The sequence below is a fragment of the Polypterus senegalus genome, chromosome 10, assembly GCF_016835505.1.
Source record: "Polypterus senegalus isolate Bchr_013 chromosome 10, ASM1683550v1, whole genome shotgun sequence".
NCBI classification, from domain to species: Eukaryota; Metazoa; Chordata; class Cladistia; order Polypteriformes; family Polypteridae; genus Polypterus; species Polypterus senegalus.
In genome coordinates, this window is record NC_053163.1 from 144,523,513 (window position 1) to 144,550,369 (window position 26,857).

Sequence of the window (26,857 nt, forward strand, 5' to 3'; positions counted from 1 at the left end):
TTTACAAGTGCTACTTGTAATAAACCAGTATTAGAAGTTTCCCCTCAATTTATCAATGCCAAATATCTGGGACAAGCTTGCAACAAACACTGCAGTAAAGACGCTGTGAGATGAGGCTGTGAGACATGCTGCAGTGGTCTTTATATTGCTGAGCCTGAAACAATTAGACTGAAAGATGAGGCAAAAACAAACTAAAAAAAAAAACAAAAAAAACTTTCACTGAAGGTTAAAGACCAAATATAAACGGACATTTATGGGTTTTTTTGTTTTTTTTTACGGAGGATCCCCTATGTAAGGCAGCAAAAAGGGATAATGAGGTCACTTTACTATATACTGGTACAGTGCACTATCAGATTTTTTAAAGTAATGTGAAATCGACAAAAGCATTGTCTCCTCAATTCTTTATATCATATGTTACAAAAACAGAAACATTTATTTTGATTTTTGACCAAAATACATGCATCTCTCTATTTTCCACACCTGCTTTATCCTGAGCAGGGTTGCAATGAAGCTGGAGCAAGGCAGGAGCAATCCCGGGACAGCACACTAGTATGGCCGAGTATATTATTTCAGATAGTTAAACCCATACGAAAATGGCTTGGCCAAAAATTTTGTTACAATTAACCTATTATTTGTAGCACAGCTTTTACAGACAATAACTGCAGTCTAGCCTTTCTGTACCTCTGCACTTCTCATCTGATCGTTTGTCCCACTATGCTTCAGTTCGCTCAGGTTTGATGAGCACTTTCTCTGAACTTTGACTTTCAGCACTGTCCGCAGTTATTCAGTGGGATTTATATCAGGACTCCTAGCAAGCCACTTCAGAAGAGCCCCGTGTTTTTTTCTCCTCCATTTTTGGCTGCTTTTTGAGGATAACGAGCTAGAAGATTCAAAAGGACATTCTACTAGATCAGTGCATCTCAGTCCTGGGGACCCCCTTTGGCTGCAGGTTTTTGTTCCACCCAGCTTTTGTTTTTAATTGAACTCCTGGGCTAATTAAGTGAACTGTATGTTGAAATTAGAAAACTAAGTTTGGCAAAAAAAAATATTTATTAAAATGTCCAATTAAAAACAGATGCTGGTTGGTACAAAAACCTCCAGCCTCACTGGGTCCCCAGGACTGACTTTGAGGACCCCCGTCCTAGATGAATTGCGACTTGTCAACATGCATTGCGGCAAACTCCAGAGCTTATTTTGGTTTCTCTCCTGGATGTGGCAACTTGGACAAGTTTTGAAGTTTTCCTTGGTTCTTTCTCCATCACTCAGACAGTCATTCTCTTTAATCTGTTCTGTTATTTTTGTGCATCCACGTCCAGGAATGTAGGCTACAGTCACATGGTCCTAAACTTCTTGATAATAATGGCAGCAGGTCACAGGTTCTTTAGAGATGGTTTTTCATGGACGACACTAGGACGTTACTGTCTGTCTTGCCACATCAGACGACTCTTGGCTTTTCCTTCTCTTTCCCATGTTTAGCATGACACAAAACAGCAGTAAGTTTTCTTTTTTTGAGTGACTACAAGATTAAAGAGATGAGATCACTCATGAAAGAAAGTTTACTCAATCAAAAATAAAAACCACAACTTTCTTGATATTTTAGTTTATATTTTAAAAACGGAATAAGAATCTGAAAATCTAGCAACATGACATTGAAGTCTGTTAAATTCTGAAAAGAATGATACCAAACATATATATGTAGGTTTTAAAATAATCCAAATTTAAAACATGACAAAAAAGTCACATAAAATTCTTGCTCAAAATCATTGTACTTTTTGGCTTAGGATTTTATATATGCAGAGTAGATAACTTTTTCAGTAATTTTATCCTGACCATTTTGAAATGTCTTTATAGAATAAGCGAGAACTGAATATTTCCACTTTTTTTTGTAGTGTCCCACTGCAAACCATCTAAATGCACATAAAATATCTTTTAATTTCAATAAGTTTTAGTACAAATGGTGCACTATTTGAATAAAATGCAAGGGTACCAATATTTTCATCATGAAAAACACTACCACAAAACTTTGAAAAATATCAATTTTAAACACATATACTGTATATACTTTTTTCGGGTTCTGCTTACTTTATCTTTTAGTTACCAATATTTTCAGCCATGTCTATAAGTGAGCAAATTGATAGCACTGCATTAGCTTCAGTCTGTTCTTCCTCAACATTTTTTTGTTCGGTAGAGAAAATTAGGTGTTGCTTTTAATCATTTAAATTTGAATTTCACTGCAAAAATATATTGACTAATAGCATGCTGCTTTCTTCTACTTTTATAGTAGAACTGAAGTATATTTTGTGGGAAAGCAGTAAAAAAATAATGCAGTCTTTACGTGCTTTGAGAGTTTTTGAAGTTGCTGTTTTTGATTTCATACCTTCCAATTTTATTCTGAGCATAGTTAGAAGTTTTGGAGAAATGTAAGGTCACGGATGATTTGCTGCTAAGTTTATTCAAGGAGAAATTAAAGGTTTGATCAAAATTTTTAGTAAAAATATGATAATGATAATAATTTATTTGTATAGCATTTTCCCCTTGTTCAAAGCACAAAGGAAATGAAAAGTATTAAACAAGTATCATTTCAGTCGAAATACACTGCAGAGTTCTGATCGTCTTAAAAAAGAAAAGTGTCCAGTGGATAAAAAGAGAGATAGGAGAAGCAGACAGAAGAATAGTCTAATAACAGGCAGGTGTCATAATACCAAAAGAGACCGAATGAGCTGATTGTCAAAGTCAGGACCACTAAACCAAAATCAAAGTTAAAATAACATAACAAACTGATATTTTCACTAACTGACGCTAATGAAGACATTAGTCTTTGTTACAAATCAAAATGTTTGATCACCATCAGCTTATTTATTTAGAACAAGATGACATAAACATCTGTGACTTTTGTCACATTTGTGTCATGTGACTATTAGCCAGTATAGCAAATGTAAATAATTTGGCTGTGGCTTCACAAAGATCAACACAAAATAGCCATAGCCTTAGAAAAACAAAATTTTATTGTCAGAATAACAATAAAAAGGAAAACAAATAAGTTTAAAAGCAAAAAATTAAGTAACTGAACATCAAATCAGGATGCTTAATCCCAGATTCGTTTCACTCAGCACAAGTCTTACTGCTTGCAGATCGAGGTGACTCACACGTTACCATTCCTGTTCTGCAGAATCCTCAGACTAGATCATCTTTCTCTAAAATCAGTTAATGGTTGTCTGTCTTTGTATCATTCCCAGCTTTTCAGTGTTTTTCTTAGTGTTTTGGAATGGTTAGGCTGATTCTACTTTTCATATTCATGACAGAATTTCAAGGAAATAGGCTGGCATGGTGTACTGGAGGAGAAACTAAGGCAATGTTATATTTATATTAAAAGATTTTATTTTCTGAAAGTGTAATGATAGCACTGAAACAGTACATGTGTCGAGGACTTACGTCCCAGGAGACCACCTCAGGTATTGTGATAGCAATGCTTGATGTTAAAAACAATCAGGATAAATGATACAGTAGAGTATTTGACAGGGGTAGTATAGATGGCAAAGTAATCCCATACTGTATTAAAAAGTTGACAATACATCTTGCTGGTGGATTTTGATCCAGTCAAAAGAGTGCTTTAATCTTGGCACATCAATGGCCAAGTTGATGAGAATTTCAAGTCCATGGGTATCTCCATTTCCATCACTCTAATATGATCTGCCCCTGTTTATGGTCAATTCAGCTCAACAGAGTCTGCCCCTTCTAAGATAGTTAGAAAAATTCAGAGCAGCTCAAAAAATAATGACCACCTTCTACCAGTCCATTAAGAAAGTGTTTTGGTCTTACTCATTCTTCATCATAATCTGGTCTGGTTTTATCTCGACCAAGGACAATTATCAGCGAAATGTGGTGTGGATCTCTTCTAAAATTACTGGATTTCACGCTCCTCTGCTGTGAACCAATTTTTCTAAACTGAAACATAACGTCATTTAAATTTAATCTAAACCTGCTCCTCTGACACCATCTGTTAACTCACCTAGTAAATGACTTGGATCAGTCAAGGCCAGGGCTGTCAGATTTTATAACAGTATTTTCTCACAAGCTGTGAGATGCAAGAAGAAGTAAACATCTTTAAGCATCTCTTCCATTAATCTGCTGAACAGCTAAATGTGTTCTCATTATGCATTATGTTTTTTATCATCACTAGTTTAATGGCCATTTTCCAGGTTTTCTGGTTTCCCCACAAATAATCTTCCACCACTTCTCATAGTCTTCTTGGCCTATTTTTTTGCCTCCCTCCATCTTGGTGCACCATTGTATCCAGTCATCCTCTGTCTTTTGCTCTAAATGCCCAAACCACCTTTGTCTATTCCTCTTCAGCACAACATGCATAACGTCCACTCCATGTCTTTATTATAAGCCAGGAGTCCTCTTCCTCTTACTCTGTGACTCTCCATTAGTCCATCTGAGCATTCTCCTCTCAGTTCTTTCCATCTTTGGAAAGTTCATTAGCCGCATCTCCCTCCCATATAGCACAGTACTCTTCACACAGTTCTCATAAACTCTAACCTTCAATGCCAGAGAAACTCCTTTAAAAGTCAGAATGGGGGACAGCTTCCATAATTTCTGTTGTGCCTGCACCTCTGTCTGCACTTAACATAATACCTAAGTGGCAGAACCTCCCTACTCTCTCTTAAATAACTCCATTATACACTACCGGCCAAAACTTTTATAACACCTTGTTTTTTCCAGTTTGTCTTCAGTTTTAATCAGTTGAAATGCAATGAATGATCTAAAATAGCAAATAAGGTAAACAGGAAACTGCTAGATGTTTACATTTACAGTTTATGTTAGGAAAAACTGAAAATAAAAGCAATTCCAGAATAATACAAATGGGCCTTCTTCAGGGAACAACTAACAGGTTACAACCCACAGACATTCTGCAGCAATTAAAGTAAATTAAGCCTTGCAAGTCCATCCATCCATTCATTATCCAACCCACTATATGCTAACTACAGGGTCATGGGGGTCTGCTGGAGCCAACTCAGCCAACACAGGGCACAAGGCAGGAAACAAACCCCAGGCAGGGTGCCAGCCCACCGCAGGGTGCACACACACCCACACACCAAGCACAATAATCGCTAATGCACCTAATCTGCATGTCTTTGGACTGTGGGAGGAAACCGGAGCACCCAGAGGAAACCCACGCAAACACGGGGAGAACATACAAACTCCACGCAGGGAGGACCTGGGAAGCAAACCCAGGTCTCCTAACTGCAAGGCAGCAGCGCTACCCACTGCACCACCATGCCACCTGCCTTCTGTTGATTACTAAAAAAACACTCTATCTGTCTTACAGCAGAGTTGGAACAGACTGTGTTACTACCCCCTCTGAAGTACTACTTGGACAATACTACAGAAAATTATTGTATAAAAGTGTAAATTCCAGTGATAATGGCAAGAAAACAGAAATTAAATAAAATGAGTGCATCATTACTCTTAGAAGTATAGATAGGTCTTTTATTTAAAGAAACTGCAAAAAAAAAAAAAACAAATTGTCAGTGAGTCCAGTGGTGTCCTACACAGTCCACAGGCAATTGGAAACCAGAAGAACCTCTGATAGGAAGAGATCTGGCAGACCAAAAGTCACAAGCCAATCAGAAGACAAGTTTCTAAAGGGTCACCGGCTTGTGTGATCACAGGCGCCTCACAGCACAACAGCTTCAAGCACAGCTTAACAGTACAGGTCGAAAAAAGAAAGTCTTAGTTTCTACTGTGAAGAGGAGACTTTGTGCTGTAGGGTTGACAGGGCGAGTGGCAGGAAGAAAGCCATTCCTTAAAGGACAAAATAGAGCCTTGAAATACCAGCTGTGGACTACTGAAGACTGGAAGAAAGTCTTATTGACCAGTGAGTCAAAATTTGAAATCTTTTGTTCATCATGCAGGGTGTTTGTATGCCTTCAAGTTAGTGAAAGGATGGTCCCTCAGTGTATGACACCAACTATCAAACATGGAGTAGGAAGTGTGATGGGCTGGGGTTCTTTTGCTAGAGGCAGAATTGGTGACTTGCACAGAGTGACTGGCGTTCTCTATTAAAACGATTACCATAGCTTGGCTGTGATGTCAACAAAAGATGTCTACTTTGTTGAATTAAAAATTTGAATAAGACTTTGTATACTTAATGATTCCTTGACTTATTTTTTATTAGCTGCCCTGATTTGGTTTACGTCATACAAATATACCATCAATTCCCACATAGAGGATAATGTCAGAAGTGGGTGGATAAACAAGTATGAGAGTTGTGCAGAATGCCGATGCACTAAGTGTAAATTTAGATACACCACCGTTCATAAGTTTTAGAACACCTCAGTTTTTTTTTAGTTTTTATGGAAATTCTGACAGTTTAATGCCATAATGTTTCATGAAATCAAGGCAATGGCAGCAAAAACAGGTCACTAATTAAGAAAAGGGTTAGAATGAAAACCTGCAGCCACTGTGGCCCTCCAGGACCAGAGTTGGGGGCCAGTGATCAAGACAATGGGATGTACCTGAGCCAAAGTTCAAGTGTCTGAATAATTGTGTCAATGTGATATTTCGCTTTTTATTTTTAATACATTTGCAAAACTTTCTAAAGTCCTGTTTTCACTTTCTGGATCATTGAGTGTTGCTTGATGTGGGTGGAAAATAATTGAAATGCTTTTAGCATAAGCCTGCAAAATAACAAAACGTGGAAAAGTGAAGGGGTTTGAACACTTTCTGTGTGCACTGTAGTTTTAAGTGGCCATGTCAGATTTATTGAACGAGCAGGTTCTGGAAATGGGATAGTCACAGTGATAGAGGTTTGTTCAATTAAGTTTTTGAAGGTAATCCATTTTGATATACTGGATGTTCTTTTCATTTTCTGTCTGTCTGAAGTGGTCTTCTACTTCTCAGGTTACCCTAGGCCATGACTGGAGTAAGAATGATGAAAAGCTGCTCCAGGCTGCAGAGGCAAACAATACTGACCGCCTGTCCAACCTCCTAATAAAAAAAGGTCTGAATCCTCTCAAGCTTGATCCAGAGGGAAAGTCGGCGTAAGTTGACCTGCTTCTTATGTTACCTCATCTGAACCCCTGTCATTACAAGAACAACGTTTATTTCTATAGCACATTTTCATACAAAAAATGTAGCTCAAAGTGCTTTACAAGGTGAAGAAAGATAAAAAAAGACAAAATATAAAAATAAAATTAGGCAATACTAATTAACATAGAATAAAAGTAAGGTCTGATGGCCAGGGAGGACAGAAAAAAAAAAAAAAAACTCTTGACAGCTGGGGGAAAAAACAAAATCTGCAGGGGTTCCGGGCCACGAGACCAGCCAGCCCCACTAGGCATTCTACCCAGCATCAATGATATCAATCAGTCCTCATGGTTTTCAGGCTTCACATGGAAGAACTTGATGATGTGTACCTCTGGCCTTCAATCCATCACTGTAGGGATGGCATGGTGCCCTGATCAGGTGGTGGTGGCGCAGATCGCCACCACAGAAAATCAGAAAAAGAACAGCAGAGAAAGTAGGGGTTGGTACAGATTTCGGAGCCACCATGAATGATAATGATAATTCATTGAATACACAGAGCATCAGGATTAAACTAAGATGAAGCTATGAGAAAGCCATGTTAAAGTAATGAGTTTTTAGCAGTGTTTTAAAGTGCTCCACTGTATCAGCCTGGCGAATTTCTATCAGTCAGCTATTTCAGATTTTAGGTGCGTAACAGTAGCAGGCCGCCTCACCACTTTTTTTAAGTTTACTAAGCAGACCCTCATTTGAAGATCTAAGGTTATGATTTGGAGTGTAAGGTGAAAGGCATTCCGAGATATAGGATGGAGCAGATGATTTAAGGCTTTGTAAACCATCAGCAGTATTTTAAAGTCAATTCTAAATGGCACCGGTAACCAATGTAGTGACATCAGAACTGGAGAGATGTGCTTGGATTTTCTTTTCCCAGTTAAGATTCTAGCAGCTTCATTCTGCACTCGTTGCAATCGATTATGTCTTTTTTGCATAATCATGAGAGGAGTACGTTACAGTCATCTAGCCGACTGAAAACAAAAGTGTGAACTAATTTCTCTGCATCTTGCAAAGTTATAAAAAGAAAGTGCTTGACATTTTGACTGACACGTCATTGATGCCAACATCCATGTGAAATGTATCTTCCGCAGGTTCCATGTTTGTGCCATGCGTGGCAGCATTGATTGTCTAGAGATCTTGTTATCTCATGGAGTTGATGTCACCATCCTTGATGGAGCAGGTAAGATGAGTCTCATCTCTTTTTAGCAGTGTCCAGCAATAATAACTTTGCTCCCTTCTCTGCTCAAAACCTCCTTTCCTACCACAATTACTCTTAGGCCTCAACGCCTTACATCTCGCTGCCAAGTATGGACACCCTGAATGCGTGAAGAGGCTCCTTCAGGTAAATCCTTGGTCATTGTTGTGCTTGATTATATCTATGTAAGTATATATGTGAGAAGGACAGTGTCCACATTAACTAATGGTTACTCTACCTTCAGGAGAGCAGCCCTGTAGATCTTACAGACACTTATGGGAGGACAGCTCTGCACCATGCAGGTACAAATTACACCATCATTTCAGCAATGTGGCTGCTGTTGGGATTGGGGTAAATATTATTACTCTGGATGTTTTATTCCACAGCCATAAGTGGCTCCCTATCCTGTATATACACCCTCTGTGATTTTAAAGCTGCTGTTAACACCAAGGATGGGGTAAGGCTGAGTCTGTTGTTTCCTACAAGATACCATCTTTTTTCAAAGTGAAAGAGTGCCACTAAAGGATTCCATCTTTGCTTTTCTCCAGAATGGAGCCACACCACTTATCCTAGCTGCTCACATGAGCCGATCAGAGATTTGTGGCTTTTTGATTGAGCAAGGGGCAAAGGTGGATGCTCAAGATCTTCAGGGAAGGTATGGTTGGGGTACAGACATGAACCAGTAAAATAATCTAGAGTAAATGTGGAAAGACGACCGCTGGGATTAGAGCATTAGATCACGAAGCTTGAAAACGGGTAACAGAGGTTTGAGACCTTCAGACAGGAGAGTACAAGAGACAATCTTGCTTTTCTTTTCCAACAGGACAGCCCTCATGTTGGCATGCGAGAATGACAGTCTGGAGACTGTGGATCTTCTGTTGCGGGCTGGAGCTGATGCAAGGATCACCGATCATCTTGGCCATAGTGCTGTCCATTACAGTATGGCTACAGGAAATGAGGCTGTCCTGCACCTCCTCAAGTCTCTGCCCATCCAATCTCCCCAGAGCAGCGGTAAACCAGGGATGTCTGGCGCAAAAATTTACTTGTGGCAGGCTAAGGAATTCTGTCAGTTACTTTTATTGCCTCATTGAGCTTGAAGAATATCCCAAAATGTAAAGCTGATTCTTTGGGAGCTTCTCCTTAAATTGCATAGATTGTCTTTGGGGTCAAAAGGGCTGTTAGGTTTTGTACCTCTTTAGGAACAGAGTGGGTAAGTGCTGTTTACTGGGGCGACAAGAATTAGTCTGTCATTATTATTTTAAGTGGCTGAAATGTAGAGATTCTAATGTGATCTGCTGTTGACATGTTCCTAACCTTGTCACTTTGTATTGTCCACATGCAAGCTCTAAGTACTACTATTGAATAAAATGAATCTTTTTTCTTTTTTTTGTGCTCTTCTTGTGAAAGCAGAAAAGGATTTCAAGGTAAACTAAAAAAAGTTCTTATATTTCAGTTGTAAAATGTGTTTGTATTGAAAATATTCGGGCCAGTTTGACACTGAGATATTACCGGACTTCATGTATCTGTGACGATTGTTTACTCTCTAATCTCATATATAGCATAACCTCTCCTGATTTATGTCGTGCAGTAATTGCTTTCAGTAGGTAATATTGGGTATTAAATGCATTACGAGATGGTACACACTGAAGTCTTATGTAATGTTTTATAGGGGCATTTAGGCCGTGAATCAGGTTGTGCTTTAAAATATTTTTTATTGTGCTAGTAGATCACCTGAGTCATGCACATAACACAAAAGGTGACAACCAACTTCTTAAGACTCATTTCTAGATGGAGGATAAGTAGAAATGTCACAACCAACCATGTAACTGATGTTGTGATTATACCTTAATTACTTTTGTGTATGCTGCTATTTAGTTGCTTGATGTGCGCCACAGCATTTTGGTTGCCGGTTTTCTGTACGCCAGCTGGTTGCCAGGGGGAGGCGTGTGACACGTTATGTACCGCCATGACACTCATCTCGTTATCTGTGTTTGGATAAACAAAGAAACAATCTTTTATTTGTTTCACAACTGCTTTATTATCTTTGCTAACAAATTTTCTGACTTTGAGTTTATTTAGCATTTCAGCTTAGAGAAAAGCCAAGCAAAATGGCACCTTTTATTGGCCAACTAAAAAGATTACAATATGCAAGCTTTCGAGGCAACTCAGGCCCCTTTTTCAGGCGAAATGTAATACAGAGACTGGAGTTCCATGTGTTTATAATGCCATCAGGACAGATACAGCATTGGAAAACCTTTAAGTGAGACCTCTTAGATGTAAGAAATTAATTTATTAATCTATTAATTTTTTGCACTCACTTAAAGGTTTTCCAATGCTGTATCTGTCCTGATGGCATTATAAACACCTGTAATCTTTTTAGTTAGCCAATAAAAGGTGTCCTTTTGCTTGGCTTTTCTCTACATTCATAATGACTAACACGGTACAACACCCTAGTACTGCATTTCAGCTTAGTCCTCCCAGTAACAGATTTGGTTTTAAGACCTGATTTCATTTCCTGGTTTCAATCCTTGTCTTCTTCTTATTAGTGTGGCTCTGCCATCACAGCTGTTATCTGTAACCTCTTACCTATCTCACTGTCCTTGCTGTACCCCATGTGTTGAACCTCCATGGAAGACTGCTCACTGTCTGGGTCTGTCTTTACTTTCAAATCTTTATTTCAATGCAGTTTAACACCAGTTGAAGGTTTCACAAAGGCATCCCCTTGTGCCCTTAAAGGAATACACCACCCAAAAATGATATGTTATATTACATGTTACTTACCCCATGTAGTTTGTAGTGGTGACCAAGAAAAACTTTTAGTTTCAAGTTTATGTGGGGAAAGTACAAAACAAATATTCTAACAGAACTGGACCCAATAGTGACCAGTGCTGGACAACAGCAAACAACATGAAAAACGGCAATGAAAAAATGACAAACTTTTACGTAACTCACGTTGCATAATGTACATGTCATTTACGCTCAGAACATCCAAAATGGTTAAGAATCAGTCAGTCACTGACTTAGAAAGTTTCATTAAATTACTGTACACTTGTAGTCATTTGCTGCCTTAGAAAGGTGGGCTCTGCCTCCCTGCAGCCCTTCACAGTAATAATGGGGGTGTGTGTGGGTGTGTGTGTTTGTGTGCCTGTGTGCATTCGCCCTCCAATGGACAGATGAAAAGACTGAGTGTCTGTGGACTGAAATCACCAAGATGGCCTCACCTCTCAATGAAAAAATCGAGTGTCTGCATGCCAATCATAGTGGGAATTACCACAGTGCTTACTTGCTAAAATATCATCAATACTTCTGGATAATGTAGCTTACAATATAAACAGGTAAGGTTCCCATAATGCAGTCCTTTCAAATTAAAGACAGGTTACTTCACCAATGATTGTGAGGTGAGTAGATCTTCAGTTCAAAAGCACAGTATTTGCTTGTATTGTATGCTAAGTTTTCCAGAAGTAAGTATTGATAATATTGTAACAAATAAGCATACATTTTGTATGTCTTGAACATACAAATGGATAAATGACATTGTCCAGCTTTGGTCATTATTGGGTCTGGTTCTTTTAGAATCTTTGCTATGTACTTTCTCCATGAAAACATGAGATAAAAGTTTTACTTTCCCCACAATAATATGAGTTTTTTTTGGTCAACACTACCAACTATATGGTTGTAAATAACATATAAAAAATGAATATCATTGTAGGGTGGTGTATTCCTTTAAGGACTGCAGTCAGACAAAGAATGAACAATCAAACCCCCTAGCCTGCTAGTAGCAGTCAGACTGGCACATTGGTTTTAAGCTTTAACTCACAAATTATTTATTTGCATCAAAATCAATAACAAATACAAACTGATGCCTAGAATCATACAGCCTTGCTGGGTTAAATTTTCATGCAGTTCCATTAGCAACAGCAAGATGCTGGGAAGCATTCCCAGATGGCTCTATTTCTTAGTTGTACTGTAGATTAGGTTTTCTCAATAAAAAATGAACTGGAGCTTTACTTGCCAACATACAGATAAGACTCTCTTAAAATGTCAGGCTTTTAAAAAGGCAGCAGGCTCTTCTCTTCTGGCCCAATGCACATATAAATTAAACGTTCTGGTCATTTCTTCTCATCTCAGCTAGCTAGGTGCATTGACTTTTTACAGTTAGCCAAAACACCTTGAAAGTATGTGCTGAAACAAAATTAAGAAAAAGTTACAAAACATCATTATCACTCATGCTTATACTCCATGGTTAAGGTTAGTCCCTTGGAATTCGAAGCTCATAAACAACCTTACTATCCAAAACACACTAAACTCCTGCTACATGTTGCAATTCTCCCCGCATGAACTGCACTGCTGTTCAGTTTGACCAAACGTAGGCCAAAGGCCTATCACCTAACGTTTTATCAGCTGAAAATAGCATCTCCTATACAACATAGCATTCTCAGCTCCACTAGTCTTACAGGGAGCAGAACCTTCCCTAAAAGCATTAGAATTAAAGGAGGAATAGGATGCCAATTTATTACAAGGTCTTTCGACACCCACACCAGGAGACTTTAAAATCACCACTTAACATAATGTACATCTTTGGAATGTTTGATAAAACCCATACAGAGAGCAAATGGGCATAATTAACCACTGTCCCACCGCATTGCATTCCATTGGTTTTACAGATAAACAATATCCACATTAATTGCATATGGAAATATAGTATATTAACCATAACGAATCATCATGAGATATAACCCCATATTGATTGCATTATGTACAGTAGGCTTTTAGTGATATTGAGATAACAATATGCCATTGTCCAGTATCATTTTAAGTAGATTTTTTTACTAATTCTGAGCCATAATGTGGCATATTAGCCACATTACTGTGTGATGTAAGTCATCATTGTTATACCCATGGACTTTAACTTTAAGTGCTTCTTGTTTCTATTCTCACCCTTCTACATCACATAGATGGAGGGAGCAGTGAGTGGAACCCAAAGTCATTACTGACAATTACCTGCAGTAGGAGCTGTGACATGAAATCCATTTATGAAGGATCTTGCCTTCTTTTTCTTCTTCTTCTTATTATTATTCATATTCTTATTCTTCTATGTTGGGTTGATATGCCTGATCAACCTTCTCTAAATAGCTGACTCCTACAACTCCTCCCCAGTCAGACTCTTTTCCTTCAGATCTTTTTCTTTATCCATCCACCTCCAATTTGGCCTCCTTGCTTCTTTTCCCCTGGACATCCTTTCTCATCACTCTTTTGCCCACATATTCCTTGTCTCTGCTCATCACATGTTCATACCACTTCAGCCTACTTTCCTGTACTTTTTAGCTATCTCTCCCACTTTTCTTGCACCTCTGATTGTCTCATTTCATATTCTGTTTTTTTCTGAAAGATGTTCCTACCATAGCATTAATAAATCAGGGCACTAGTTGTATGAAGAAGAATGCACTCCTGTGTGACATCTGTTAAAGGGTCACTTTTCTGTTAAATTCCAGATTCCAAAGGCATCCCCACATGTAGGATCTGAAAAAGGCACACCCCGTAAAAGGAAAGCCCCTCCACCTCCACAGGTACAGTGGGCTCAGTTAGCAATCCAAAGGCTGGGGAGTGGGATACTCTCAGCACTTGACTGATATTTTGGGCCTTTCGCTTCAGGTGGTAATCTCTCCTTCCCCAGATCCCCCAGCTCCTGCAAAAGAAGAGCTTCCAGTACAGACAAATAAGGTGCGTTCATACCAGTCTGTTCATAATGCACATAGAATCTGTTACTCGGGTATGGCATCATGTATGTGCTTCTGCTTTTGATGTTCATTGAAAGTAGGGAGAAGATGAAGAAGTGTTTGAGGAAATCCGCAGGTTGAGACAGGAGCGTGCACGCCTGTTGCAGAAGATTAAAGGCCTGGAACAACTCTGCCAGTCTGCCCAGCAGCAAGAGAGCCGTGTGACAAGCCTGGAGGAGGAGGTACTGGATCTGTGTGTGGACCAGGTGCAATGTGAGAACAAAACCCTCACAACCCTGGACTATGGGATGCTGTCTGCTGGTCCATCTTTCCCCTGTCCACTTGTCTGTGCAGTTTACAGTTGTCTTTGGCCTGGCAGTTGGGAGCCCTTCAAGAAATGCTGAAGCTCAAAGAACAGGAGAATGAAGCTTTATCAGCCCAGGTATCTGAGCTACACAGAACAGTGCAGACCGCTGGAGATGAAGATACGGAGAGCCAGGATTCTCAGGATGTGGATGATCTGCTGGAGTTTCCAGGTAAACTCATTGCTAGAGGTGCAGTCTGCTATGGACTGTCATACCTGCAGTCAAAACACTAGCAGGAGCATGGTGCTTGACCAGTATATACTGAGTAACCCACATGTTATTCATGCTAGTGGGTGAACTGGTACACTGCTAATTTTCAGAACCCAACTAGCATAGGGAAATGTGATAAAAAGAAATGAGAATGCATCTTGTGAGTGTGCATACTGAAAGTCAATGACATAAAGTGTCTCCTAGGGGCAGAGAAGCTCCTGTCCAGGATGTCACGAACTTCTGATGATGATATCTTGGCAAGTCTGCAGAAAGAAGTGGACCTTCTAAATCAGGAGAATAAGGATCTGCAGGAGAAAGTGAAGGTAAGTCCTTGTGAGGAGCACCTGTCTCTTGTGTGTTTGCTACTGTTCTCTTCACAGCATTCTTCATTTCCACATATCCTTTATATTTGCAGCCATTTTTTAGTTATTGTTTTTTATCTTTATGAAGCTTATGTCATCCGCCGATATTTCGCACTCCGGTTTCATGGCTGCTGCCCCATTGTTTAAGATGATGACATCTATTGCTAAGGTAGCGTTGTGGCGAGTTGCATAATCACACCAACCTTATCAGAGACAGCAGCACACTACACCTGGTATACTAGCATTGGAATATATCATACTATGCCATTTCCTAACCCCGCTTAATTCTGAACAGGGTTTAAATGGGGCTGGAGTCTATCCCAGCAAGTGCAGGGCACAAGGCAGGATCAAACATTTGTACAAGGCACCAGTCCATCGATGGGGAAGGGATATGAAATTTGAAAAAAATAAAAACTTCACTGTTTTAATTAAGAGCACATTCAAAACTATTTAGTGTGAGAACCTTTTAGCTTTGTTATTTTAACTCTATCTTCTTGTTGGCATCTTTAGTTTTGACATTCAGTTCAGCATGTGTGCCTCAGTTATTTGGCCCTTTCTTGTCTTCTGACTTGCAAGCAGCCAAAACTACCTTGTAACTAAAGAAAAGGCCTAACAACTCAAAAATGGTGTAAGGTGTGAAATCTCAAAAAGGAGATGGGAGCCATTAAATCTCTGGTCATAAAGAAACAATATTTAAATGTTTCATGTATTTTATTTCTTTAAGTAAAAATATTGTGCCATCTTTTTTTTTGTATAGTGCTCTTCACTGAGTTTAGGGGCAAAGCACTGTGAACAATTTTCGGTTAAAATACGCATATAGATCATACTATTTACAAAACTGGCACACATATAAATACAGATTTCTTAAAACAAACAGAGCACAAGGTAGAAACTGATCAAACATAAATGGAAGCCAACAAAATCTGTCCATTAATTAACTGATAAAATATGGTCAGTTGACAATGGAGGAGATTAAAACTGCAAAAGAGATAGCTAAAAACAAAGTCACGGTTCTGGACACCTCAGTGAACTGGCCACCTACCTGCTCCTGGGTTTTTTATGCTGGAGTCTGTGCCGGCTGTCCAATCTGATGAGAGAATCTTTCCACCCGATTATTCTAGCTCTTCTTTGTCCGTGATGACTTTTTTTTTTGTGTACTCTGGAGAGCTGCCTGGCAGTACAGCAGTGGCACCAAATGTCACATCCAAATATCAAGAAGAGAAACAGAATAGGGGAGAATTAGTAATGGTTTGAAAATATTGTATTTGTTATATTTCTGTACAAATGACTAACAGATAGAGATTCAGTAGCTCTAGTCAGGGTATGCTAAACTGAAACCGAGAGTCTTCAGCCTGGATTTAAAAGCTGAGATTTAGAGCACATCTCTTATAATAGCAGGCAGGTCATTCTAAAGTTTCGGGACCTCTGTAACTAAAAGCTCAACCTCCCACTGTTGTTTTATTAATCCTTGGAACCATAAACAGACCAGCATCTTGAGATCTTACTATGCCCCCTGGTTTGTAGGTTATGATAAGTTCAGATAAGTAAGCAGGGCCTTGTTCATTTAAGTGTTTATCTGTTGTTTACATCGAGCACGGACGGACACAATCAAAATAATATAAGAATATGGTAGCCCCTTTAGCATTAAGTTTACCGCTTGAAAAATGAGCCAAAGCATTGAAGTTTTTTCAACAACAGAAAATGTTAATATGTGTAACAGAAATATGTAAATACCAAAACTTCAAAATAATCACAGTAGGAGGAAAGGTGCAGAAATGGATGTATATTAACAAATAAAATTGACCAGACAAAGCATGAAATATCTTGGGTTCATACAGTCTGCAATAATATTAAAGTCAAAGTAAATTTAAGAATCGCTGCATTTTTTTTCTTTTTATTTGCATTTTCCATACTGTCCCAACTTTTTCTGATTTGGGGTTGTACTTACAAAGCACAAGTCCCAAACAATTCCAAAACTGCCTACTGGAGGGGGAAACATTGTTAAAACAACAACAACAACATTTATTTCTATAGCACATTTTCATACTAACAATGTAGCTCAAAGTGCTTTACATGATGAAGACAGAAAAAAGACAAAATAAATAATTAAAATTAGGGAACACTAATTAACATAGAATAAAAGTAAGGTCCAATGGCCAGGGAGGACAAGAACAACAAAAAAAGACTCCAGATGGCTGGAGAAAAAAAATAAAATGTGCAGGGGTTCCAGGCCAAGAGACCACCCAGCCCCCTCTAGGCATAACATAAATGACCTCAATCAGTCCTCATGGTATTCAGGGTTCTCATGGAAGGACTTGATGATGACGGTCATGTGGACTTCTGGCCTTTAATCCATCAATGTAAGGACATCATGGTGCTTTGATTAGGTGGTGGCGGCACAGATCGCCACTGCAGAAAAACAGAAAAAGAACAGAAGAGAAAGTAGGGGTTAGTACGGATATTGGAGCCACCATGAATAATAATGAAAAGTAATTGAATATACAGAGCATCAGGATTTAACTAAGATGAGGCTATGAGAAAGCCATGTTAAAGTAATGTGTTTTTAGCAGTGTTTTAAAGTGCTCCACTGTATTAGCCTGGAGTATTTCTATCAGTCAGCTATTTCAGATTCAGATTTTAGGTGCATAACAGCAGAAGGCCGCCTTACCACTTCTTTTAAGTTTAGCTCTTGGAATTCTAAATAGACACACATTCGAAGATCTAAGGTTACGATTTGGAGTGTAAGGTGAAAGGCATTCCAAGATATAGGATGGAGTAGATGATTTAAGGCTTTGTAAACCATCAGCAGTATTTTAAAGTCAATTCTAAATGGAACAGGTAACCAATATAGTGACATCAAGTGACTGGGGTGATGTGCTCATATTTTCTTTTCCGAGTTAAGATTCTAGCAGCTGTATTCTGCACTCGTTGCAATCGATGGATGTCTTTTGGAGGTCTGAGAGGAGTGCGTTACAGTAATCTAGCCAACTGAAAAAAAAAGCAGGAACTAATTTTTCAGCATCTTGCAATGTTATAAGAGGTCTAACTTTTGCTATATTTCTTAAGTGAAAAAATGCTGTCCTAGTAATCTGATTAATATGTGATTTAAAATTCAGGTCAGAGTCAATAGTTACCTCTAAATTCTTTACCTCCGTCTTGACTTTTAATCCTAATATATCAAGTTTATTTCTAATAACCTCATTATATCCATTATTGACAATCACTAAAGTTTCTGTTTTCTCTCTATTTAGTTTGAGAAAATTACTGCTCATTCATTTGGTAACACAAGTGAGACATTGTGTCAGTGAGTGTTGGGGTCATTAGGTGCTATTGATAAATACAGCTGTGTGTCATCAGCATAGCTGTGATAGTTCACGTTATGTCTTAAGATAATCTGACCTAACGGAAGCATGTAAATCGAAAAGAGCAGCAAACCCAGGATAGAGCCTTGTGGAACACCATATGTGTCTTTGAAGTATAATTACCACAACTCACAAAGAATTTTCTACCTGCCAGGTAGGATTCAAACCAATTTAAGACACTGCCAGAGAGGCCCACCTACTGACTAAGGTGATTTCTAAGAATATTGTGATCAATGATATCAAATGCGGCACTCAGATCTAAGAGGATGAGAACAGATAAACGGCCTTTGTCTGCATTAACCCGCAAGTCATTTACTACTTTAACGAGTGCAGTTTCTGTACTGTGATTTGTTCTGAAACCCGACTGAAAATCCCCTGATAGTAACACAGAGGGTCATATAAACTCTTTATCAATAAAAAAGATGTATTAATACAAAAATTTTCGGCAAGAAAAGATGCTGAATAAAGCAGAACAGTCAAAAGGAGTTGCCTGTAACAAAGGCAATCTGATAGCAAACAATGCTCCAATATGGTAATCCAGTGACAAAGTCCAAAAAAACGGGTCAAAACGTCACAAATAACGTAATCACAGTAAGTACAAGCAAAAGACACAATAAAAACTCACTGACTCCATAGTGCATTCAAATGATCTACCGAGAACATTGTGACACTGTCCATCTTTATAGGGCGGAGGGCAGTCCCTGGTGGTGATGGGTGAATAGCCCTGCTTCTTGGGGAACCACCCACAACACGCAAGGCACATAACAAAGACTTCGGAGATAAAAGTAAAGAACTACACACATGATTAACAAAAGTAACATCAAAATAAATATTTAAAAATTAACAAAACAGGCATAAAACAAGAACTGGAACTCCAGCCATGGGAGTTATCCTGGATGGAACATAACCAGATATATTTTGAAGCAGTCACCAATGCACAGGCATTTTTGAGTAGATGTCTCAAAAGTTTTTTTTAGTACAGGGGGTCCTCAGGTTACAACGTCTCGACATACAACATTTCGAGTTTACAACTCTCACTCCCCGTTTGTGTTGGTTTGTTTGGTGACTTTTTGGCCCTTATCATGGCTCCTAAATGAAAGTCAGAGTCTTCAGATGGTAGTGGTTCGAAGAAGAGGAAAGCCATCATGATGGAAGTGAAATTAGACATTGTAAAGAGAGTAGAAGGAATAAAGGTAAGGAATTTTTTTTACACTAATTTTTTGTCATTTTTTCTGCTACTACAGTACAGTGTACAGTACAGTATATTTATTTCCTTTTTCTGTGGCTTACTTGTGTTTTTACGTTCTAGATTATGATTTTGCAAATGTGTTAGGATAGATAAGTGACTTAGGCTAGGGTGTGTTTCGACTTACACCAAAATTGGGGTCACCGTTGTAGGAACAGAACTGTGTCGTAACCCGAGGACCACCTGTAATGTGTTTTTTGTTTCTTGTGCATAGCAAGGTTGAATGTCAATGCCTGACCTACAAGATTGATACAGCCCATTGTGTTATTGTAGCCTACCTCGGCATTAGGCAAAATGACTTCCAAATTTCCCCCAACATGAACATTGACAGTTGCTGCATCATGAACAGAGCTAAGATGGCGGATGTCTCTCTTGCCCTTCTACTTGATCGCAATCATTTTGCCTTTTTGCCACACCACACCATGAGTCACCAGGAGTATCACTGAAGTTTGGTCATATAGTATCATATGTTTTAGTTTTCCTTTGAAGTAAAATCTCAAGCAGTTGAAGCGAGGTATAGAAACTGTCCATCGTTGTATAGTAACCTTGGTTAAGAAAAGGATGATGTAGCGACGCCGTATTGACTGTACATGCCATCCCACTTTGTCCCCCGACCAGTGTAAAGTATTGAGTTCCCAGTGTACCCAGAGCTTGCTTCACACAACATGTAGAATTTGATACTTAATCGTGCCCGTTTTTAGATTCAATGTACTGTTTCTATGACATCCTTCCCTTGTGACCAATGAGACTTTTGTCAAAATTTACGTCATGATTAGGAACATACACCTTCTGCATATCTTTGATGATTGCCTGATAAACATCCCTATAGTTTCCACAATTTCGGTGCTGGGTGATTGGCTTCATCATAGTCGTTGTTATTATTGAACTGCAAATATTTCACAGCATATGAACAACACTCACTCATAATGGCACTGAAAGTGGGTGTCTGCAACAACCAGTTTGTGAACCAGTACCAACTCTGGACTGGTATACCCACTATGTCCTTCAGTCTAGCCTTTCACATGTTGCCTTGCAATGAAAGGCTGCCACTGACTGTGACAAGCAAAGGGTTTGCTGTGACTTTTCCAACACTACCCAGCATCGCAGTTTACTTCAGCAAGTATTTTCTCTGGTGGGTTGGCTCCCTGCCTGGGATTGGTTCCTGCCTTGTGCCCTGTGTTGGCTGGGATTGGCTCCAGCAGACCCCCGTGACCCTGTGTTTGGATTCAGCGGGTTGGAAAATGGACGGATGGAAGTATTTTCTCCACCAGACTATCATCGACAAATTGTAAATAGTCCAGACAATCATAATCAATGAACATCTTTAGATCGGGGTTAAAACCATATAAGGGCAACAAGAAGGTGGAGGATTGTCAGCAGTAATATGAAGCCAACACCAAACACGATCATCACTGAAGCATGGCAGGTTGGAATCTACCAAACAGATGTCCGCTTCATTGTCCGTGTCAACGTCTGATGACCAATTCACATTGTTATCCCTTTTGCTTGATTTGAGCAATGGCTCAGTTTCACTTTGTTCTTAACTGGCTTTATGACTTTGATTGAAGGCTCCACCACACTCAAGAATGTTGATGAGTTACCATTTTTTTTACAAATTTATTGAGTAACGTCTCTTTGGTCATTGACCAAGTAGTTTAAATGGTGCATCACAGAGACACCTCTGGATATCTTGTGCCTATAATTGATCAGTCTTAGCAGATGAGACCTTAAAGTTGCCTTGCAAAGGAAGACATTGCGATGAGAACTGACATTAAGAAGGTCTAACAGCTGTCTCTCTTAAGCAAAAGACTTGTGAGCCAAAGGAAAGTGGGTGATGCAAGTGTGCCATATAAGGTCTAAACACTAAATTGCATTGATCATCCCTAACTAAAGCAAAAAAGAAAAAAAAATGACTTGTAAGGTTTCTTTTACATCAAAACTAGAACAATAAACCTTGTGAGCTGCTGATTTATATAGGCATGCCATGATAACAGAAATCATGATGTGCAATTGCCATAGTAATAGTAAAACAATATGGCTTCAGTCATGAAAAATAAGCATAAAATGGTGGCTTACAGAAGATAAATAGTGCTGTGATGATGTTACTAGACATAAAATATATAAACAACAAACAAGTAGCCAGCAACAACTACAAAAACAGACACACTCCAGTATCAGACTTCATGACACCTCTGTTTGCACAGTCCAAAACACTCCCTTTTCTTCTTTTCTTCTTCTGGTTGACAGCTCATTGACTGTCGGCTCCACAACTCGCAACTCACTGTGGGAAACTCCTACCAGTTTGATTTTATCGCAGCAAGTTTCAACATATTATGACAGAGATGCTGGGCCACAACCACTAATGGTCACGGGCTTGCGCTGTGAAAGTCCATGACCTACTATGATTACTTAAATCCAGGTGCCAACTGTAACTAGGTGGGAAATTTGTGTAGTGTGATGTTGAGTTTAAGTGCACTTGTTTTGTTCTTCTTCCACATAGATGCTGGAGACGTATGAAAAGGACGATACAAACATGGAGATGTCATCTGGCGAGGACTTCATACCTGTTACACTCTATGACTCCCTGAAGCAGGAGATGGACCAATTGCAAGACCTCTATAAGCAGGCCCAGTGTGAAGTGACAGCTCTGCAGGAGCTGGGCACCACAGAGAATGCTGGGGACGTGGCCACACTGAAACAAGAGTATGAGGCTCGCATACAACAATTAGAAGCAGCTCTGGCTGAGGCTCAGAAGAATGAGACTCCAAATGTGGGCGATGAGTGCCTTGTGACCAAATATGAAGAGACTCTCACGGAGCTTGAGAGACTACGGGAACAGGTCAAGAAGTCAGAAAACAACAGCCACTCACCGAATAGTGAGGTGCTAGAAGAAGGCAAGTCACAAATCAGGGGGCTCTCTGAAAAGCTTGTTGAAAAAGAACAGATGATGGAAGAACTGGAAAGGAAGGTGAAGGAGCTCCAGACAGAGATGACCCACATGGTCTCTTTGGAAGAGTATGAAGAAATGAAACTAAGCCTCAACTACCAGCTGGAAGAAATCTCTCGGGAGCGGGTAGCTTTGGCAGAAAGTCGCAACACCGCCCTTTTGGAAATTGAGAAGATGAAGTCTCAAAAGAATACCAAGGATGAAGATGAGGATGAGGAGGAGGGCCAGGCAAAGGAAGAAGTGTCAGGGACACTAGCTGTTGCTTCTTCAGTGCAGGGTCAGTGTGTCTGCCGCTGTAACAATTCAGTTTCCTCTTGGCTTCTATCTATCTGTCTGTCTGTCTATCTAACGTTACATTCAAATCTATGTATTATATAGTACCTTTCATATCTATCTATCTGTATTGATTTTATATACAACCTTTCATGGGGATGAAGTAGCCAAAGTGTTAAGACTGAATCTTAGATAAGCAAGGTCATAACAAGAAAGCCACGTTAAATTAGTTATGTTTTGAGGTAAGGTTGTTACACTCACTAATAATGCCATCAGAGAGTGGCAGCATGCTGCATGTAGATTTGTACATTCAAAGAAGAATTTTACTGTACTTCATAACAATTATGACCCTATCTATCTACAGTGTCCCGCAAACGTTTTCAGTCCCATTGAAAGTCAGCAATATTCTCTGGATTTTAGAATACACATATTCCTCCAGAAGTATTTTCATTGACTTTGGTTATTAAAAATAAAGTGTTAGAACACTTAGGTTGTCAATAGAAATACTTAATTGAGGAATATGTGTATTTTGAAATCCAGGGAATGGAGATGACTTTTAAGGGGACTGAATACTTTTTGCAAGGTACTCTATCTATCTATCTATCTATCTATCTATCTATCTATCTATCTATCTATCTATCCATCTATCTATAGTGCATCCAGAAAGTATTCACAGCGCATCACTTTTTCCAAATTTTGTTATGTTACAGCCTTATTCCAAATAGGATTATATTCATTTTTTTCCTCAGAATTCTACACACAACACCCCATAATGACAACATGAAAAAAGTTTACTTGAGGTTTTTGCAAATCTATTAAAAATAAAAACTGAGAAATCCCATGTACATAAGTATTCACAGCCTTTGCTCAATACTTTGTCGATGCACCTTTGGCAGCAATTACAGCCTCAAGTCTTTTTGAATGTGATGCCACAAGCTTGGCACACCTATCCTTGGCCAGTTTCGCCCATTCCTCTTTGCAGCACCTCTCAAGCTCCATCAGGTTGAACGGGAAGCGTCGGTGCACAGCCATTTTAAGATCTCTCCAGAGATGTTCAATCGGATTGAAGTCTGGGCTCTGGCTGGGCCACTCAAGGACATTCACAGAGTTGTCCCAAAGCCACTCCTTTGATATCTTGGCTGTGTGCTTAGGGTCGTTGTCCTGCTAAAAGATGAACCGTCGCCCCAGTCTGAGGTTAAGAGCGCTCTGGAGCAGGTTTTCATCCAGGATGTCTCTGTACATTACTGCAGTCATCTTTCCCTTTATCCTGACTAGTCTCCCAGTTCCTGCAGCTGAAAAACATCCCCACAGCATGATGCTGCCACCACCATGCTTCACTGTAGGGATGGTATTGGCCTGGTGATGAGCGGTGCCTGGTTTCCTCCAAACATGACGCCTGGCATTCACGCCAAAGAGTTCAATCTTTGTCTCATCAGACCAGAGAATTTTGTTTCTCATGGTCTGAGTGTCCTTCAGGTGCCTTTTGGCAAACTCCAGGCAGGCTGCCATGTGCCTTTTACTAAGGAGTGGCTTCCGTCTGGCCACTCTACCATACAGGCCTGATTGGTGGATTGCTGCAGAGATGGTTGTCCTTCTGGGAGGTTCTCCTCTCTCCACAGAGGACTTATGGAGCTCTGACAGAGTGACCATCGGGTTCTTGGTCACCTCCCTGACTAAGGCCCTTCTCCCCCGATCACTCAGTTTAGATGGCTGGCCAGCTCTAGGAAGAGTCCTGGTGGTTTCGAACTTCTTCCACTTACGGATGATGGAGGCCACTGTGCTCATTGGGACCTTCAAAGCAGCAGAAATTTTTCTGTAACCTTCCCCAGATTTGTGCCTCGAGACAATCCTGTCTCGGAGGTCTACAGACAATTCCTTTGACTTCATGCTTGGTTTGTGCTCTGACATGAACTGTCAACTGTGAGACCTTCTATAGACAGGTGTGTGCCTTTCCAAATCATGTCTAATCAACTGAACTTACCACAGGTGGACTCCAGTTAAGCTGCAGAAACATCTCAAGAATGATCAGGGGAGACAGGATGCACCTGAGCTCAATTTGCAGCTTCATGGCAAAGGCTGTGAATGCTTATGTACATGTGCTTTCTCAATTTTTTTATTTTTAACAAATTTGCAAAAATCTCAAGTAAACATTTTTTCACGTTGTCATTATGAGGTGTTGTGTGTAGAATTCTGAGGAAAAAAATTAATTTGATCCATTTTGGAATAAGGCTGTAACATAACAAAATGTGGAAAAAGTGATGCGCTGGGAATACTTTCCAGATGCTATCTATCTATCTATCTATTATATAGTGCCTTTCATATCTCTATATTTATCTATATCTCTATATAAGTTCAGTGTCTATCTATCTATCTATCTATCTATCTATCTATCTATCTATCTATCTATCTATCTATCGGTTGCTGCTCTTCCTCTGTTTTTGAAGATTTGTCATGAATGCTGCATCTTAAAGTAGAACATACATTTATAAATCTTTCTTTTCTCTATGCCCATTTCACTTTGCACTTCAGAAGTTGCTGTTTTAGAAGCTGAACTCAAAGAGATGAAAAATCTACTGGAGGAGACACAGAAGAACGTGCAGGGTGAGAAAGAGAGCCTGACCAAGGAAATTCGTGACCTACAGGATCAGCTGCAGTCTCAGTACATCCACAAGGCTGAATATGAGAAGCTGCAGTCTAAACTTTCCACACAGCTGCAGGAATCCAGCAGGACTCTACAGGAACTGAGAGATGAGCTGGGGCGAGCACAACAAGATAACAACAAGCTACTGAGAGATGTGGACAGTCTGAAGCGGGAGTCAGTCCCTAAAGCAGAACATCTACAGGTTAAGGTTAGGTAACTTCAACATTATCCTCTTGAAAGTGTAGCAGAACTCAAGTGGACACGGGGAAAGATTCCCCTCAGTTCACATAGGGGTCAACTAGCTAAGATGGTTGCTTTCTGCTCACTGCAATTTGAGAACCTAAGTTTACATCCTCAGTGCTCAGAGGGGATGCTGTGTAACATTTGACGAGAATGCAGTTAATAAGTGCATCCCCATCAAGTTAACTAGTTTATTAGCATTACTGAAATTCACAATGGTATAAACGTGTTAAAATGCACTAAGTAGTGCACAGAATTAGGGTTGGACTACAAAAAATCAGTATTACCTTAATAGAAGCCCCTTTACTAAGAGCACCCAGTATTTACAAAGGTCTGAATTAGCTCTATTCACCCCACAAAAGGCACCCAAAACCCTGTCACGTCAAGTTTATCATCATCTTTATATATAATACTCTGCAGTGGCTGTTTGTTTGTCTGTCCAGGATTTTTAATCCCCTGTAGCTAGCAAACCGTTTGACCTATTGACCTGAAGTTTGGTACACATTTACTACGCCACGTCTACTATCTGCTTTCAGGGTGATGATTTTTATTACTCTTTTTTTATTTTTATTTTATTTTATTGAAGAATCAACTCTCGGCAGCGGCCAGCAGAGCGGCAGTGTGGCACATGCATACAGGTGCAGTTCTCATCCCTACCGCCTTCGCCATCACTTCCCCTACCTCTTCATATCTTAAATCATTCTTGAGGCAGATTGAAGACTTAAGTGCCAGCTTAAGTTAAAAATTAAGGAAAACCTACTAAGTCATTGCAACACAAACAATGACTTAATCAGTTTTAATGCGAAAAGATGCCGATGAAAAAAAAGAAGAAGCAGACCACTAGGGTGGAGAAAAGAAGAGCTGCTCAAGAAGCAGTAAGCGCGTCAACCTCTGAGCAAACGAATGATAAACGTACAGAGAAAGGGGATGAAAACTAGGAATGCTCAGGTCCAGTGTATTCTGCACCATTACTTTTGTGTGCATAATACAATAAAATTCTTACTTGCATGTCCCTGAGAACAGTTGAGGATAGATAATACATACTTAAAATATACATGGTGTGCAACATATGCTGAATATCTATAATATTGCATGCTAAAAGTATTTAAATTAATTTTTTCTGTCATCAAACAACATTGAATACCCCAGAATGACTAAGCATAAACTGGAAGTTTTACAAATTTATTCAAAAGGAAAAACCTGAAATCTTTTATTG

General features: G+C 39.4%; 1 protein-coding gene across 2 annotated transcripts in view; it reads left to right on the forward strand.

Annotated features, from left to right (window-relative positions):
• The window catches only part of ankrd24 (ankyrin repeat domain 24), a 48,089-nt gene that overhangs the window by 1,051 nt on the left and 20,181 nt on the right, over window positions 1–26,857 (forward strand). Inside the window, exons 3-17 of one of the 2 annotated variants that reach the window (XM_039764617.1) lie at window positions 6,907–7,046; window positions 8,175–8,263; window positions 8,361–8,425; window positions 8,523–8,580; window positions 8,665–8,735; window positions 8,827–8,933; window positions 9,102–9,298; window positions 9,689–9,702; window positions 13,771–13,845; window positions 13,931–13,999; window positions 14,097–14,237; window positions 14,375–14,531; window positions 14,775–14,893; window positions 22,041–22,764; window positions 25,290–25,609. In XM_039764617.1, coding sequence (XP_039620551.1) covers window positions 6,907–7,046; window positions 8,175–8,263; window positions 8,361–8,425; window positions 8,523–8,580; window positions 8,665–8,735; window positions 8,827–8,933; window positions 9,102–9,298; window positions 9,689–9,702; window positions 13,771–13,845; window positions 13,931–13,999; window positions 14,097–14,237; window positions 14,375–14,531; window positions 14,775–14,893; window positions 22,041–22,764; window positions 25,290–25,609 — 2,346 coding nt within the window. The remainder of the gene's footprint in view (window positions 1–6,906; window positions 7,047–8,174; window positions 8,264–8,360; window positions 8,426–8,522; window positions 8,581–8,664; window positions 8,736–8,826; window positions 8,934–9,101; window positions 9,299–9,688; window positions 9,703–13,770; window positions 13,846–13,930; window positions 14,000–14,096; window positions 14,238–14,374; window positions 14,532–14,774; window positions 14,894–22,040; window positions 22,765–25,289; window positions 25,610–26,857) is intronic. The other variant, XM_039764616.1, reaches the window with a different exon arrangement.